Source organism: Pelodiscus sinensis, chromosome Z (assembly GCF_052426305.1).
Source record: "Pelodiscus sinensis isolate ZL-2025 chromosome Z, ASM5242630v1, whole genome shotgun sequence".
In the NCBI taxonomy this organism is placed as follows: Eukaryota; Metazoa; Chordata; order Testudines; family Trionychidae; genus Pelodiscus; species Pelodiscus sinensis.
In genome coordinates this window covers 33,803,753-33,822,025 of record NC_143085.1, presented here as the reverse complement: position 1 = coordinate 33,822,025, position 18,273 = coordinate 33,803,753, and the positions used below count along the sequence as shown (strand labels likewise).

The following is an 18,273-nucleotide window of genomic DNA, read 5'->3' as shown; positions in this document are numbered from 1 at the left end:
GAGCCCATCAGCGGCTAGTGCTGAGCCTTTGGGGGCCAATAGTCTAGTTCTATGGAGCCCAGGTGCCAGGCTGAATGTAAACGCACAAAGTCCTGGGGTCTCACTGAAGGTGGCCTCCATCCGGTGATCTTCCCATCCTAGGAGGGTCTTAGAGAGCTGGAGAACCAATGTTCCAAGAATTTGCAACACCTGGGTCTAGCAGGCAATGCTCCAAGCAGGCAATTCCGCTTGAATGGTGCTTGTTGCCCTTTGCTGGGGATCAGCACATCAAAACATCCCCCTGGCTGACTCTGAAAGGAAGTGAACAGTCTCTGGGGCCTGGTCTACACTAACGACTTGAGATTCGTTAATTATGTTGCTGGACTCGAAGTATCTGAAATGGTGCCTTTGTGCTGCCCAAACAGCGCACAAGCTCCCGTCGACTTTCCTTACTCCTCATGAGGAGCAGGGCCGATTAGGGAGCCCTCTTTGCTAGACTCACTCATTCAAATCCCAGAAGATCGGCTGCGGCAGCATCCATCTTCCGCAAAGTGTAGACAAGCCCCGTCCGAGCATTCCCGCTAGGACATGAGCCCTTTGTAGGAAAGGCTGCTGTGGACATGCATCATGCTGCTTTTCCAATCAGCCCATTCCCCCAGAGGTGCACTGACAGACAGGAGGGGGCCAATGGGGGGCCACTAAGGATCAGCATGCAGCTAGGCAGGGGGGTGTCTGAAGTCCTAGTCTTAGGATTCTGAGCACACGTCTTTGAGAGGCAGAGAAGGAATGGTCCTATTCTCAGTGGAGCAGACTTGCTGAAGATGGGGGGTGGGGGAGGCAAAACAGGCAGTTGTTGTAGGGCCTGGTCTCCAGCCTCAGTGGCAATCAAAGCCCTGGTCCCTTTAGAATTGCTGCAGGCTCTGCAGAGCCCCACACAGCATGCTCCAGCTGACTCTGAGGGCCTGCAGGGTGAAGGGGTGCCACACCACCTGGGTGGCACGGAGGGCTGGCTGTCCTTGCCCTGCCCCATCTGCCCAAGGCCCTGCCCCTTTCACGAGCTCAGAGCTGGTCCCACCACCACCCCTGTGGTGGAAAGGGTGAGCCCATCCCTGCGTTGTAGAGATAGCATGTCTCTAGGTAGCCACCTGGCTCTGCTAAGAAGCTGTGAAAGGGGGCATCCCAAGCGAGCAGCTGAGCTCAGCATGCACCGCTCTCCAGGCCCTGTGCCGGGTGGAAGACACCAAGGGTACGTCTACACAGCAACATTATTTTGAACTAACTAGCATTAGTTCGAAATAACTTCATCTGCATCCACACAGCCGGCAGTTATTTCGAAATTATGTTGAAATACTGTGAAGCTGGAGGACTTCTTACTCCGACTCCTGTAACCCTCATTGTAGGAGGAGTAAGGGAAGTCAGAGGAAGAATGCTCTGTTTTGAAATAAGTGCCGTGTAGATGCTCCCTAGTTCAAAATAAGCTATTTCAAAATGACATATGCAATTGATGTAGCTCAATTTGCGTAGCTTATTTCCAGTTAACCCTTGTGGTGTGGATGCACCCCGAGCAGCAATAACTATCCAGCATTAGCCAAACTCCGGTTAAGCAGCCATGCTCTGGGGTTCCTGGGGTCTCTGCTCTTGCTGAAAGAGGTGAGGTAGAGACTTCTCCCGCTGCCTCCCCAGCAGCCACATGTCAAAGCCATGAGGAGAAAAGAGCTCCATGGGAGGTGGAGGCAGCAGCCGGCGCAGCTCTCCGTACCTTGCACTTGCGTCTGGTACACGATGAAGTACTCGGCAGTCCCGCAGCTCTCGAACTCCTCACCGCCGCACTTCTGGGCACACAGCTGCTCATCCTCACGCTCGTGCAGGGGGAAGAGACTGGTGGGGAAGCCGCAGTGGCAGGAGACTCCCCCCAGGGCTGCCAGTGGGTATTCCTGTGGCAAGCAAGGGACAGAGCCGCTCAGCATGAGCAACCTGGGATGGGCAGCCCGTAGCTACCTGCTGCCACTCATGCCCACCTGCTTCCTGATGGTTACCAGCTCACACGCAGGGCCCATTTCTGCTGCCATCAGCATCCATAGCATAAGAATGTAAGAACAGCCACACTGGGACACACCAAAGGTCCTTCTAGCCCAGTGTCCTATCTGCCCACAGTGGTGAATGCCAGGTGTCCCAAAGAGAAAGAACAGAACAGGGAATCCTCACGTGATCCCTCCCTGTCACCCATTTCCACCCTCTGACAAACAGAGGCTAGGGACACCATTCCTACCCTTCTTGGCTAATAGCCACTGATGGATCTAACCTCCATGAATGCATCTAGCTCTTTGCTATAGTCTTGACATTCACAACCTCTTCTGGCAAGGAATTCCACAGATTGATGGTACACAGTTTGAAAAAAACTTCCTTTTGTTTGTTTTAAACCTGCTACCTACTAATTTCACGTGAGTGACTCCTAGCTCTTGTGTGATGAGAAGGAGTAAATGACACTTCCTTATTTCCTTTCTTGACACCCGTCCTGATTTTACAGACCTCTCTCATAGCCCCCCTGAGCTCCCATCCTTCTCAGGGGCAGCATACTTAGGCCCTAATTTAATGTGGGTGAATGGCTGAGTACAGGGACCTTGGAAGGTGTTTTCTTTAGTTCTCCTGGGTTATCAGAGAGTCAGTCCACATGGCAGCTGGGGGTCAGCCTCCCATGCCCAGATCAACTTGCACTAGCTCAGCTAAAACCAGCAGCGTCACAGCCCAAGCTCAGATCTAACTAACTGTGGGGGGGCCTGAGTGTGGGTGGCTAACCCAAGCTGCTCCAGAGCCCACCTAGGTAGTTTTAAGAAACTAGGGCGAACTTGCCCAGCCAGGCTGGGAGGCTGGCTGACAGCCCTGGAGGCTGGAGTCTCTTGGCAGCCACTTTGGGAGCTGAGGTTTGCCACAGCTATCCCTTCCCTCCAGGTAAAACAGGAATAATCATGGTGCCAAGTCACAAGACTTGGGAGAAGCATTTCCATCTTCCTTGCCAGAGACTGTTTGCATCAGGAGCTGCAAAATGGCTGGGAATGGCAAGAGTGACTGCTGCAAAAGCACACCCCTCGGGACTGGCTTGCGCTAAGGCCCTGATTCTGCATGGTGACCTGCACAGGCAGACAGTTCTCTGCCTATCCATGGACTCCATAGCACCTCACAATCTTTCATGCCTGCTACTGTCCCCATTGTACAGATGAAAACAGAGGCACAGAGAGGACAGAGCTCTTCTTCAGGACTGGAACAGGGTTTAAAAAAGAGCTCCATAAGTTCATGGAGGGTGGGTCCATCAATGGCTATTGGCCAGAATGGGTAGGAAAGGTGCCCCTAGCCTCTGTTTGTCTGGAAATGGGTGACAGGGGAAGGATCACATGTGAGGATTACCCGTTCTGTTCCCTCCCTCTGGGGCACTGGGTTAGATGGACCTTTGCTCTGATCCAGTATGGCCGTTCTTATATTCTTACAGCCTAGCTGCACAAAAGGAGTTGGGCACTGCAATTTTGGTACCACTACAATGTACAACTCACCCCTCACCCTCTTTCTCTCTCTCTCTCATACATACACACACACACACTGACCCTCTAGGCACCTACATTTCGATGGTACAAGGTCTATAGGCACTTTTGTTGGTGGCTCTGGATGGGTCTTAGGACACCCCCTCTCCTGGGCATCTCCCATTGGCTACCTTGATACACAGCCCTCTCTTGGGCATCTTCTATTGGCTACCTTGGCACTTCCCCCCCCCTCCCCGTGCATCTTCTATTGGCTACCTCGGCACACACCCCTCTTCCGGTCATCTCCTATTGGCTAAGGTGGTGCACACCCCTCTCCTAGGGATCTCCCATTGGCTACCTTGGCACGCACCTCTCTTCTGGGCATCTCCCATGAGTCTAGCTGTATCTCCGTGCAATGTGCTGGCTTTTGTAAATTGCATTCTGCTGCAAAATAGGCACCTTTTTGTCCTGATTCACCATCTAAGGGATTTGAGTGGCTCACTCAGACTTTGTGGATGTCAGAGCTTCCCTTGGGACTTAAGTAGGTGCCTAAACATTGCATGCCCTGATGCTGAGCATTGCACCACCTGTTTCCATGGTATGTAAGAGCAAGAGCAGGAATGAGGCTGTCAAAGCTCACTTCTAATCTCAGCTCTACCACTCAGTCCATCACCCCTCTGTTTCAGCAGCCTCATAATACAGAGCCCCATGTCACTAATTTGGTGCAGGGCACACAGCGGCTTTGTAAATGAAATGTGTTCTGTGGGCCAAATCCTTCTGTCAGGTGCATTACTGCAAACTGGCAGTATCTCCTTGTGTAACCATTCCTGGAGTCCTGCCCTGTGAAGGGCTAGGTGTTATTTCTCCTTGCCAGCCAGCCGCAATGCTGCATTGCTAGCAACAGCAGCTTGCCTTTGGCAGAAATAAAGCCTACCAGATTTCTAGTATTTCCAGCACCTCCTCGCCCAGCTGTAGCCCCTACCTTCCAAGCGCTGGGCTGAAAATTTCCAAGCTATTTGCTAGTGCAGGGGGCGATATATCTGGAGCTATGATACTCCTCTTAGAATCACGGCCTAATGGTTCTCCTGTAATTTGTGAGTTTGTCATCCAGCGTAAGGTTACTAAAAGCCCATAGACTGCATCTTCTGTGACCTCATTTGGATTTTAAAGTGCAGAGTTATGGGGGAACATTTGGAGACTGACAGGCAATTTAACACCCAGGGCTGTGGCGATGCTGGGTTAATCAAGGGGCTCAGAGCTCAGGATTTTATTTACACCTCCGAGAGCCAAGCTCTCAGGGGAGCGAGAACAAAGCAGGGCTTAGGTGTGGAGCCACTGCTCGTGTTTATGCAATGTGACAGAGTGCAGGGAACCTGGCAGCTTTTAATGGGGCTCCTTGTCTGTCAAGCAGTAGGGGGAGCTTGCTCAGTGGGGTGTGTATGGAGACACAGCCAGGGAAAGCTGCTGCGTCTAGATAAATTGTTCTCAAATCCCTTTCTTAGCCATCCATTTGCCAGGCATCTGCGCGACCTCCCTCTACAGCACTGAAACGTGACAGCAGGGAGATGTCCGGGGACAGCAGGTGCAGGATGGGAGGCCTGATTATATGACAGCTATTTAAGCATATGCCTGGGCATCCTCAGAGCTGATAGGGACTGAGTCCCAGGACAGTTGTCATCGCCAGACAATGGAGGTTCATTAGTTCGTACAGAGCCATACATACACAGCTTAGTATCAGCACTTCCCTCGTCCTCCTCGCGAGCAGCCTCTCCGCCAGGGGCAGGAGAGGGGGCGGTGCAGGAGTGGGGTTGCCAACTTTCCCCGATCAGATGGCCCATTGCTACCTTTACCATAAGGAGGGATAGCTCAGTGGTTTGAGCATTGCCCGGTTAAACCCAGGGTTGTGAGTTCAATCCTTGGGGAGGCCATTTAGGGCAAAAATTTGTCAGGGATGGCACTTGGTCCTGCTGTGAGGGTAGGAGACTGGACTTGATGACCTTGCAAGGTCCCCTTCCTGCTCTAGGAGATAGGTAATTGCCATTAATTTAAATGGTGCCCAGTCAGGGAGAGCTGGCAGCACAGGAGCAGGGCCAGGAGTGAAGCATGGGCTAGAGGAGCAACAAGTGGCTATGCAGCTAGCTGGAGAGAAGTGGCACTTTAAGCACCACAGCTGCACCCCTGCTCTGTGAGTCTTCAGGCCTGTGAACACCTTTTAGTGAGTGGGGGCTGGAGGCTCACTGCTGGAGCCATGGCACTGAACCTGTGTGGGTAGGTGAGAGTGAGGGGCAGCTGAAGCACATAGGTAGCAGAGTTCTACAGGACACCATGAAATGTGGGGCAATTTGGTGCCCCAACTTTCATGCTGCCTTACATGGCTGTGTGTTTTGTGTCTGGGTAGAGACAACCCTGCGTTCGTAACAGCATTTTGCAAGGCACTCCCCATGTGAAGCTCACTATGTTGGGAGTGGCTTTGTAGCCCCATGTGACACTTGTAAGCTATAGGGATTGTTTGCTGAGTAACTTGCTGCTGCCAGACAATTCAACCTATTTGAGTAACATCTGCAGTTACATTAGACATTGTAAGAATGAACAATCTTGGTGCTTCAGGACAGAAAACGGTGACCAGAGCTGGGGCCAGGAAGGAAATTATCTTCTGCCATCCCTATAAATCTACAGTGTCCTCTAATGCATTCTACATTTTCCAGTGTTGTGGCCAGACTTCTAGACATCAATGTACTGCAGGAGGTGAGACATGAATTTGTTATTTTGGGTCATAGAGCCACCAGCAAGTTTGTTGGCTTATTTAATTGCTTTCATTCTTTTAATTGACAGTCAAACTGAATAGATTAAACACCAGTAAAAATCTCACCATACATGTTAACATTTGCGTATTCTGGTATAGCAAAAGTCTGGCACAGAAGAGGCCCTATGGACTCATCTGTGTTGATTAAAGCATGAGATCAGGAGCTGACCTTGTAAGTGGCTGGCATAACCTTGCTGCTTTCCCACTCAGCTGTTACACTGCTCAGCAAGATACTAGACTGATGTGCAGTTTAGGTCAGAGACACCTCACTCAGGTCCAAATCTCAGCTGGTGTAAACGGGGCAGGTGGGGAGGGGGGTAGTCCCTTTGACACCAAGGGAGCAACATTGAAATAGAAGTGACCACAGAAGCAGAGATGGGACTTAGCCCAACTTATCCCACAGATGCAAGTCCAACCACTTTGCCCATGCACGAGCAAGTTGCTGTGCAATTCACAACAGTGTGCACAGCTTGGGAAAAGGCCCGGACAGTGTGGCAGGGAGCAGCCTACGTAGCCTATGCAGCCACTGCCCATGTACATGATTGCAGGGCATCAGGAGAAATAAAACAAGTGTTCCTCTAGCTCCATGCCTTCCCCTCTTACTCAGTAGCCGATTGTCCTGAGAAATGGGCTTGCTGTGGGCAACCATACAGAAATCTCCTTTGTGCAGAGCTGAGGTGCAGCACCAGGCCGAAAGGCCACCACACCGATGTTCTTAGTACCCAGGTCACCCCATGTAGCATCTGGGGGACCTTTCTTCTTCTGCCACCAAGCCCAGTTACTCTAATAAGTCAACTGCCTTGATTAAATAAGACACAACAAGGATGAAATTGGGCCCCAGTCACCAGTGTGACCAAAGTCATGATGTCTTAATGGCTCTTGGGTCCTGGCTGGCTCACGGTCACCTGATAGCTCCTAGGCAGTGTACGTCCCAACAGTTCATGGCCTAGAGAAGGGGACATCCAGGGTCATCAACCCCACCCTCGCACATGGCCCCTTGTGGGCTGTGTCAGCAGAAGGGCCCTGGACTGGAGAAAAAGCTGTATGACTCTTCCAGGGACTGCATGAAACTCTGGGACCATTCATAACCTCCCCACCCCACCCCGCAAAGTTAAGCAAAGCTGCAACTTGTTCTCTGGAAGGTCCTGTAACCCACCCTCCTCTCTTGGGGTCTCTATGGCCAGATCCCATTTTTGATTCACAAGCCCTTCTTTTCTTTCCGCTAGAGCTTCCTTCTCTTCTCCAGGCACGGCCCCCTCCCCCTTCCCACGATTTATCTGGCCCACTCTTCCCCACATATCAGTCCCATCTCTCTCCCACTTCAGCCTCCCACACTTCTCAGCTGTGTCTAGACTGACAAGTTTTTCCGCAAAATCATCTGCTTTTGCGGAAAAACTTGCCAGCTGTCTACACTGGCTGCTTGAATTTCCAGTGCTTTTCCGGAAATATTATGCTGCTCCCATTCGGGTAAAAGTCTTTTTCCAAAAAACTTTTGCGCAAAAGGGCCAGTGTAGACAGCAAGTACTGTTTTCCGCAAAAAAGCCCCAATCGCGAAAATGGCAATCAGGGCTTTTTTGCGGAAAACCGCGTCTAGATAGACCACGGATGCTTTTCCGCAAAAAGTGCTTTTGCGGAAAAGCTTCCTGCCAATCTAGACGCGCTTTTCCAAAAATGCTGTTAACAGAAAACTTTTCCGTTAAAAGCATTTTCGGAAAATCATGCCATTGTAGAGGTAGCCCTCCAGAATCATTAGTGTCCCTACTCTCTTCCCTGGCTGCTTTCCTGGTAGTAGGCTGGAAACCCACATTCTTCCTGTTCTGTGAAGAGAAACTTGCCCATCAACCTTAAGAACATGGGTTAGAGCTGCCTCCAACCCAGACCTTCAGTGGAGTGATGGTCATCACAGCAGCTAAATATCTGTCCTGACATTTTACAGTGGGAAGTAGTCAGAACGAGCGGAGTCAAATCTTGACTCAACCAAGCCAACAGTATACAAATCTTCTGTAAAGCTCATGTAGATTTGTACAAGTAAAGCTACTACTAAGGGATAAAACTCTGGCAGGCTACTGACTAAATGAAAGGAGAAATTTAGTGATTCCCCAGCATTGTTTTCTACTGGGATTGAGCGCCTACTTTTTGCATGGCAAAGACATGAGCTGTCAATTTTACCTCTTGTATTCTGGACACATGCAATTATTCCACTATGTTGGATCACAATGTATTGAGTATGATCTGAATGTGACTCTTCTGAAGCATATTCAGAGCGCTGGAAAGATTCTTAGCTCGATCCTTCCCCACTTGTACCCAGGTCGCTTCAGACACACCCTGGACTCTAGTGGGGATTTACGCCACTGAAATTGGAGGTGTGTGTCAGGCCCTTTGCCTACAGCCCCATTCACTTGGTGGGACCCCATCGCTCTCCTACTTACCTTTTCAGTGCAGAAGTCCACACACTTGTCCACAGACATGTTCAGCATTACCCCACTCACAGGCAAAGCTACCGAGACGTTGTCCGGCCGATGGAAGCATCCACGGAATATCGCACTGCCATCTGGAGCAGAGTGAGAGCTTGTTAGTAAAGATCCCTGTGACAGGGAAAGTGGAAAGTCTGGTACGGGGCAATAAAGATTGTTGTGCCAACAAGACATGAGCCAAGACTTTCTGAGAGCCCTCAAGGTCTTCTTCACCTGCTGCCCACCTCCCACCTGGACCCGGGCAGTCCACCCAAACCCAGCTGCAAATGCAGTTCTCAGCAAGAAGGAATCTGACTCTCTGCCCCGCTCAGCAAACCCTTCTGACTGATGCAGAAACTCTCCAGGCCAAACCCTTCCCCCATGCAGAAGTGTGAGATGAGTCATAGACCCTTCTTCCACATAACTGGTTCCACGCAGTTCCCTAACACCTCGGCTTAGTGCCATGGACAGCGGGCCAGCATGAATGAGTATATATCTCTGAGGGTATGTCTACACTGCAAAGTTAATTAAAAATAACAGCCGTTATTTTGAATTAACTTTAATAGTGTCTATACATGCAAACCGCTATTTTGAATTTAATTCGAAATAGCGGAGCACTTAATTCAAATTTGGTAAACCTTGTTCTACGAGGAGTAATGCCAAATTCGAAATAGCTATTTTAAATTAAGTGCTGTGTAGACACTTAATTCGAAATAGGGTGCCTCCAGCCCTTCCCCGGGAGCCCTGGTGGCCACTGTGGGCATAACTAGGAAAACTTATTCTCCTCTCCCCCAGCCCCAGAGCCACTAAAGGGGCAGACCCTGGCCACAGTGCCTGTGCCAGCTCCAAGCCTGCCAGCCCAGAGCCAGCAGTGGCCACCAGGGCCCCTGACCCAGTGGCCCCAAAACATGAGCCAGCAAGCCACTGGTAGCCAGCCCTCCACTGCTCCCCAGGAGCAGTCTGCCAGCTCACAGGAGCCTTACAGGGCTGGAGAAGGCAGGAGCCTTCCTGGTCCAGAGTGGAGATCATGGACCTTATTCAAGTTTGGGAGGGATGCCCCCAATGTCCATGATCTCTGAACGAGATGGAGGAATGCAGCTGTCTATGGCAGGATAGCTGCCAGCCTGGCCACCAAAGAACACATGCAAACCCAGGGGCAGGTTTACATGAAAATCAAGTTGGTCCGGCGAGACCCCTAACCCTGGGCCCTGAGCTTCCCCTCCCCCTCATTCCCCTTGCTTTCCCCTTCCAGCTCCCTCTTCCCAGGTTTCCCCCTCCCCTCTCCCACCCTTTGTCTTCCCCTCTCCCACCTCCTTTTCCCAGTCTCCCCAAAGGTTCATCCCTCCCCCCAGTTTTGTTCAATAAACCCAGTTTCTATTTTTTAACATACATGTCTTTTATTTGACATCAGGAAGGGGAGCTAGGGAGGAGTAAGTGGAAGGATGTGAGGGAAGAATGGGGCACAAGCCCCCTGAGGGGAGGACTGGGTTGACTCTAAGGGCTCCTCGGGGTGGACGCTGTCCCACAGGGCCTTCTGGATCCTGACAGCTCCCCAATGGACCCTCCAGATGTCAGCCTGCAGCAAATGCAGCCGAGCTGATGGCAACGACCCCACGAGACGCACCAGCATGCCCAGGGAAGCTCTAGCTCCATGCGGGCACTCAGAGCATTCCAAGACAGGACTGCTTTGCTGTCCCTCATTGAGGAAGACAAGCAAGCAGGGAACCCTGAGAATTGTCTGTCCGGGGTGGGGGTAGGGTCCCTTTAAGCACGGAGCTCAGTTAGCCTAGGCAGCAGCCCCACACACTAAGTCCTAACCTGATGCCCTGCCTGCACTGGTTCCGGCCAGCCTTAACTTCAGTTCGGGGGCCACTCAGTGTGGACGCGCTATTTCGAAATAGTGAAACAAATGCTGTTTCGAAATAGTTTTTGTGTGTAGAAATATTATTTTGAATTAGCTTAATTTGAATTAACTATTTCAAATTAAGTTAATTCGAAATAGTGCTGTAGTGTAGACATACCGTAACAGAGCAATGGACAGTCACTGGCTGGCAAGCAGTTGATTCACCAGAATCTAAACCCAGGGCGAAAGGCTCCAACCGCCACGAGCAATCTCATCCCTCCACTACAGCAGATTTACCAAAGGCCCTTCCTCCTATTCTCAGAAGACAGTCCAACTTTCACATCAATTTTAAGTTAAATAAGCTGCTGGTACAGCACGGCAGCCAATCCTAAATGAATGCCATTCACTGTACTCTGACAAAGCGCCTAGAAAATTACCAGGAAAAACATTCTCTGCTGCCTTGAATAAAAATGCACCAGTTGAAATGCAACCGACTTGTGTTTATTCTGAGAGGTTAGCTGGAAAACAAACAGCAGCACAAACTCAGTGGGAATCTGTCTCCCCAAAGACTTTCTTTGCCGTTTAATTCCTTATCCTCTGTCATGTAAGGCAGCCTGTTCATTTTCTCTTGCTATACAAGGGGAGTACTGAGCAGCCTGATTAAGGAACATAGCTTCTAGGTACCAGTCTCCCCTACTTTTCCACTCTGTACTTTTCTCCAGCCAGCCTAGAAAGGATGTTGCTTTGGTTGCCGTAGTAAGATGAGGGCCTGAAACATAAGTCCATTCATCACAGGCCTGGTGTGAAACCTGAGGCACGGCCAATAATGGTCAAGACTTTGTGAATATAAAGCAAAGCTAAACTGTCAGCAAGAGGCAGGCCCCCGCTCACAGAACTTGGTATGAACAGGGTTGATAGTGTGAAACACTAATTGGTAATAGGCACAGGTGCAGAACAGTAATTGGTGCTAGGTACTAGCTGTAAAAGAATAACTAGTACTGGGCATAGGATGAAAGCACATCCCAGAAGGATGGTAATACCAGCTCATTAAAAAGGATCTTGGTACCCATGCTCACCCCACAGATAATATACTATAAGCAAAGTGCATTTTATAGTGTCCGGTATGAAAGGCCAGTGTGTTCTGCAGCTAAGAAAGGGACCATCTGCCGGGCTGTTCTGTTTATTCTGATATGCTTCTTGAACAAACATCCGCAATGGTCACCCCTAAAAAGTCAACATTTGTCCACAGTGCCCACTGAGGCTATGTCCAGACTATGTTTTTTTTGGGGATACTGCAGGTATCCTGAAACCCCCCCCCCCACACACACACACACCCCACCCCCCGCTGCATCCAGGGAATGCATTTGCACTTCCACTTTTATTGTGGAAATGCACAAGCCCCTGTATTCCTCTCTTTCAGAAGCCCCTGTATTCCTCCTTCTATGAGGAAGAAGGGGTCTTCTGAAAGAGGTTTTTCCCCAACATTTGGCCTAATCTAGATGGGCCAAATGTTGGAAAAGCCTCGTCTGACAAAAGAATTGGAAAAAGCTTTTTCTGACAAAACCTTGTAGTCTAGACCTAGCCAGAGTGATAACTTAGGGTATGTCTAGATTACATGCCTCTGCCGACAGAGGCATGTAAAATAGGCTACCCGACATAGTCAATGAAGCTGGGCTTTAAATATCCCCGGCTTCATTAAAATAAACATGGCCGCCACGCTGAGCTGGCTCAGCTGATTGTCGGCACAGAGCGAGTCAAGATGCAGATTTGTCGACAGGGGAAGCCTTTGTCGACCACTCCTGTAAACCTCGTTCCACGAGGCATAAGGGAGCAGTCAACAAAGGGTTCCCCTGTCAACTGATCTGCGTCTTGACTCATGCGCTGTGCCAGCAATCAGCTGAGCCAGCCCAGCGCGGTGGCCATTTTTATTTTAATAAAGCCAGGGATATTTAAATCCCGGCTTCATTGACTATGTCAGCAGAGGCATGTAATCTAGACATACCCTTACTTACTCCAGTACGGACTTATATGTGGCAGAGAAAATGACTCTGATGTCTCAGATATTGTTTGTTATGAATTTCCACATACAAAAACCAACCACCCAGCTTCAAAGTGGGGCTGGGCAAAATTTTTCCACCAATTTTTTTTTAAATGAAAAATACAGATTCTGTTTCATTGAACATTTTGTGAATTCATGTCAATTTTGCCAAATTGTTTCAATCAGAAGAAAAAGCCCTACCAAAATAAATTCTGGAAAAACTGTTTCATTTCCTTTCAACATTTTCAAAATGAAAATCTGATTTTTTCATGTGAAGTGATTTTCGGTTTAGCAATGTCCTTTGTTTATTTTAACAACTTCAAAAGTGTTTTCAAATTTGCTGCAAAGCATTTCATTCCACTCTAAAAGGACTTTTCCCCATTCTTCTCATTTGTCAAAAAATAAAAATGCAATTTTGATTTGGCCTGAAGTGATTTTTCCCCCCTGTTTTTGGAACTACCAGTGATCCAAAAAAATCATAGGTGCTGCACCTAGCAGCACTGGGAGTATGGCTGCATGCTTGGATTTGAAGTAGCTTCCATCATACACACCAGAGGATTCCAACCTTTTTAGCGCAAGATCACTTTTTGAATTTCAGACCAATCCAAGATCTACCTGGAATCCAAACACTCTTGCCCCATCCCCTTCCCTGCCTCTTGTCTAGCCCCGACTCCTGCTCCACTATTTCTCTGAGGCTCTGCCCTCACTTTTAGCAGGCTGGGGCAGGGACTTGTGGTGCAAATAACACTTGGAAAGAAGTAACTAGAACCATACAAGTTTGGGCTGGTGAATGTGACAGACTCACTCTCTCTCTCTCTCTCTCTCCTCTCTCTCTGTGTGTGTGTGAGTGAGTGAGAGAGAGAGAGAGAGGGAGAGAAACACAAAATGTATGAGTGACTGAGATGTGTGTTGCCCCTTTAAATATGTTGAGCATGTTCAGAAATAGGAGCAGCAGCCAGCCAGCTCCCTCCATCTAGAGTTGCCAGATGGTTTAACAACAAATACTGAACACCCCGCCCTTCCCCCCCCCCCGAAAAAAAACCCACCAGGAAAAAAATCTGTTGAGCAAAAAAAAGGGGGGGGGAGACCAAAGTTATTGAGCAAAAAATAAAATAAAAAGGGGTGCTGCGCCTTTAAATGGCCCCACACTCCTCAATCCCCCACCCCCGTCAGACATGGCAGGAGAAAATTGGAAACAGGAAATACCGGACATTTCACGTGTCTGGTATTTTCTATTTTTTTACTGGACAGGGGACCTGAATAATGGACAGTCTGGACGAAAACCAGACACCTGGCAATCCTACCTCCATCCTGAGTCCTGTTGTGCCCTTTACTATATGGTAATGGGTATAGCAGCAGAGGGCTCCTGAGATGCAGTTCCAGAGGGCAGGAGCAGCGTAAGGTTGCCATGTGTCCAATATTCACCCGGACAGCCTGGTATTTTCGCCTCCTGTAAAACCCCATCCCCCAGCTCCCAACACCCCCAGCCCCCTGACCCCAGTCCCCATGCTTACTTGGTTCCGCAAGGCTGCTGGCAGAAAATGGCTGCCAGCAAAAAAGGCCAAGGGGAAGCAATGACTCCCCTGGTCTTAGTGCTCAACCATTCCCCTGTTCCTATCCCTGCACTCACTCTTAAAGGGGACATGCTGTTTTAATGCTGGTTTTTTGTTTTTGTTTTTTTGCTTAATAAGTCTTGGAGTCCTTTTCTTTCTCAACAACAGTGATCTCCCCCCCCCCTTTTTTTTTCTTCAACAGAATTTTTTCCCTTTTTTTTGGCGGGGGGGATGTTCGGTATTTTTGTTTCAGTCATCTGGCAACCCCCCATTTCTTGTATAAATTGTTCCTGGAAAATCCATTATTCATGAACTTTCACTTCCAACCAAAGTGGCTACCAGTTTGGATTAAGGAAAAACTCTGAGGCTGCATCTAGACTGGCAAGTTTTTCCACAAAAGCAGCCACTTTTGCGGAAAAACTTGCCAGCTGTCTACACTGGCTGCTTGATTTTGCGCAAAAGCACTGACGTCCTACTGTCCAAAATCAGTGCTTTTTGCACAAGTGCTTTGACGTTTCCGTTCAGGCAAAAGCCCTTTTCTGGAAATGTTTTTGTGCAAGAGGGCCAGTGTAGACAGCTAAAAACTGTTTTGCGCAAAAAAGCTCCGATGGCAAAAATGGCAATTGGGGCTTTTTTGCTCAAAACCGTGTCTAGATTGGCACGGACACTTTTCCGCAAAAAGTGCTTTTGCGGAAAAGCATCCATGCCAATCTAGACGCTCTTTTCGACAAATGCTTTTAACAGAAAAACTTTTCCGTTAAAAGCATTTGCGGAAAATCATGCCAGTCTAGATGTAGCCAGTGAGTCAACAAACGGAAGGGAGAGAAACAGAGTGAGCACAGTACATGCGTCTCACCGTCACAGGCTGCTGCAGCTCTCAGAACAAAATGGCTGATTCTTTGGAAATATCAAGATGCCGCACCCAGAAAATTAAACCATCCCTGGTACATGGCTGCATAAACCTGTTGATTAACTCTGGCTTTTGAATGGGAACATGCAGTAGGTCTGTACCCACAGTGGCTTTGCAGCAAGGAGTGTGTAAGCTTCCTAGAGTACGCTGGCAGCTACTCCACTCCCTTCTGGCCTTCTCAAAGTAATCCCAGTGCCAGGAACAATTTGTGAGTGTTCATTTGCATTTCTCTAATTTGATTTCTCCCGGCTTTCCTGTGGGACAAGCTGGCAAAAACCCCAAGCCATTCCTGCGGGAGATCTTAGACACATCCAGAATCACTGTAAATGATCATTCACCTGAATGGACAGATTCTCTCTCTCTTTCCCTTTGACATTTAAGTACCTGCTAATGAGCCCCACAAGTCTAGGGGCTTAAGGCTGAAGGGAGGCTGAATACAATGAATACGAAATTACAGGCAAGACTCACAAAAGCCTTAAAAAGTCAGAGAGAGATCAAAAACCTATTTCTGATTCATTAAAGAAATACTTTGCATTCAGAGATGCCTTTGCTTTTCTGTCTCTCCCTTTTCCCCCTCTTTGGCTGGGTTACAGTTAATCTGCCTGTCCAAATCACTTAACCAGGTTACACACATTCCATTCACAGTCCTGGCTCCATTTATGCAAAGTGGGTCATTATTACCTTGACCCTTGATGGGAGGTGATGGGTTTTCCAGCCAGCAGAACTGATCTGCCCAAGGGTACATCTAGACTGCAGAACTGTTCCAGGAATGCATCCGCTTTTCCAAAAAAAAAGTTGGAAAAGCGGATGCATTTTGTCAGCATCTCTGTAAACCTCGTTTTACAAGAAAGAAGGGATGTTCCAAAACAGGGTGTTTCCCCAAAATTTGGCCCCATGCAGATGAGCCAAATTTCAGAAAAGCCTCTTCGGGAAGTAAATCAGAAAAAAATTGTGTACCGCAAATTGCGATTATTTTTCCCATTTATTGTTGTAGTCTAGATATAGCCCATGTCACCTTGTGACAAGAACATGCACCGGTGAATTTATGGGGAGTTCTCCCTTAAAAAAACTGTCTGTATTTTGGACAAAGTCTGATGTTTAGAGCAGGACTGGAAGGCAAGACTCCCAAACCCTGTGTCTGCCACTGATTTGCTGGACAACTCTGCTCAAGTCACTGGATTATTTAGGCCCTGCTTCAGGTATAAAATTGCCACCATCCCTGATCACCAGGGATAGCTACCCCCAGGCTTGCCCACAGGGGAGGGAAGAGGGCAAAGGGGGCTGTTGTTCCTGGGACCGGTGATTGAAAGGGACTCAGGGCTCCCAGCTGCTGCAATTCTACAGCAGCAGCCATAGCAGCTGAATACCCGGGGCCCTTTAAATCACTACTGGAGTGTCACGCGGAGGGCTGGGGAGTGGCGTGGCATGTTCTATGTGGCACAGAGGACTGGCTGCCCCCATCCCCACCCCACCCCTTCTAGGAGCACAGATCCACTCCCTCACCTTATCCAGGGGCCCATGCAGGGCATCCGCCCGCCCCCTCCCCACCTGCCGGCTACTCCCACAGGAAATAGGAGTTTCAAGCTGATGGCATTCCTGTAACAGCCTGTTAGCACTTAACGAACAATATCAAACCAAACCAAGCAGCCGTTATGCCTCCAGAACCTTCCCTCCTGGTTTCTGACCAGTTTTTTTCTGCTGCCTCTTTCAAAGGCTTGACCCAAGCTCGACTGTCCCTGCCCAACTCAGATGTCGGTAGAAAGCTGGGACTTAACCACAAACTGCCATAGCTCTTTGTGGAGTCAGCATGACCCTCCTCTTGGGAGTTCCCTCTTGAGGCACCAGTGGGCTCCTCCTACGCCCACCTTACCCCCCAAAACAAGCGAGCCAACTACATTTGGGTCAAAGGCAGGAGATGCATTCCTCTAGGTGGCAAGTGACTAGCTAATTATGAGACAGGCGGGGCTTATGAGCCATCTCTGAGTCCACTATAAAACCTTCCACCTCAGGAAATCCCGGTCATAACCAGGCCTCATCCACAAAACCACAGGAGAACAAAACTTTTGTGATATTAAAAAATGGATCTTGCTTGATTTATTAAACACATTTCTGTTCCGTTAAACACCGTTGACAGGGAAAGAGGGCATTGATCTGCAAGATGTGCCCGATGTGTGCCCATTGAACAGGGTCTAGTTGCCCATGAATCAATCAGCTGACTTGTTTAATGACTATCATTTTATTCTCCTCATCTGCCACTTCCATGTCATGTCTAGATCCCAAAGAAGCACAGTACCTGGGTGTGACATACGGAACCAGAAGGGAAGTCTCCAAGTGTTCCAGTGCAGCATCACTTGCAAATTACAAAGCCCGCTCTTCCTATAGATCATGATTATTGTTTTTTAGGGTAGGTGCCTTAGGGGCCCAGTAAAAGCATCAGGGTCTTATTGCACAAAATAAACAAAGGAGCAGTCCCTGGCCCAGAGAGAAGCATCAGGAAGAACACAACAGGTGTGTTAATCATCAGACCAGGTGGGAAGACTAAGACTCCGTATCGTTACTGATGAGCAGAGTAAACAATCCAGGTGCTAGCCAGGTTCTGATTTAATACTGGTTTCCTGCACTGCTGACTGACAGGGCAAGGAACTGCACCATAATAGGACACAGAAATCCCCCACAAAGCCTGTGTTTCTGCCTGCTGCTGAGTGTTCAGCTCCCTTGGTGGCAGGCACCTTAGAGAAGACAGAGAGTGTCACCACTGTACCTATAGCACTCAACTCTCCTGTAGGAAACTCGCCCCCAGGCTCCATCTAGACTGGCAAGTTTTTCCGCAAAAGCAGCTACTTTTGTGGAAAAACTTGCCAGCTGTCTACACTGGGAGCTTGAATTTGCGCAAGAACACTGACGATCTCATGTAAGATTGTCAGTGTTCTTGCGGAAATACTATGCTACTCTTGTAGCATATCGGGGCTTTTTCGCGCAAAACCGCGTCTAGATTGGTACGGACGCTTTTCTGCAAAAAGTGCTTTTGCGGAAAATCATGCTAGTAAGACATAGCCTCAGTGTTCCCTGTGAGCTAAGCACTTGGGCAGCCATCAAGAAGAGATTCAAATGCGGCCTAACTGATTAGCAGAGAGCCTACAGTGCCCACAACTGGCAGCATGTGTTCTTCTGGTGGTGCACAT

At 49.0% G+C, this 18,273-nt stretch overlaps 1 protein-coding gene across 3 annotated transcripts in view; it reads right to left on the bottom strand.

Annotated features, from left to right (window-relative positions):
• The window catches only part of WSCD2 (WSC domain sialate O sulfotransferase 2), a 221,757-nt gene that overhangs the window by 55,342 nt on the left and 148,142 nt on the right, over window positions 1-18,273 (bottom strand). For all 3 annotated transcript variants that reach the window (XM_075898761.2, XM_014572916.4, XM_089775177.1), the window contains 2 exons: window positions 8,724-8,845; window positions 1,739-1,913 (listed from right to left, as the gene is read on the bottom strand). In XM_075898761.2, coding sequence (XP_075754876.2) covers window positions 1,739-1,913; window positions 8,724-8,845 — 297 coding nt within the window. The remainder of the gene's footprint in view (window positions 1-1,738; window positions 1,914-8,723; window positions 8,846-18,273) is intronic.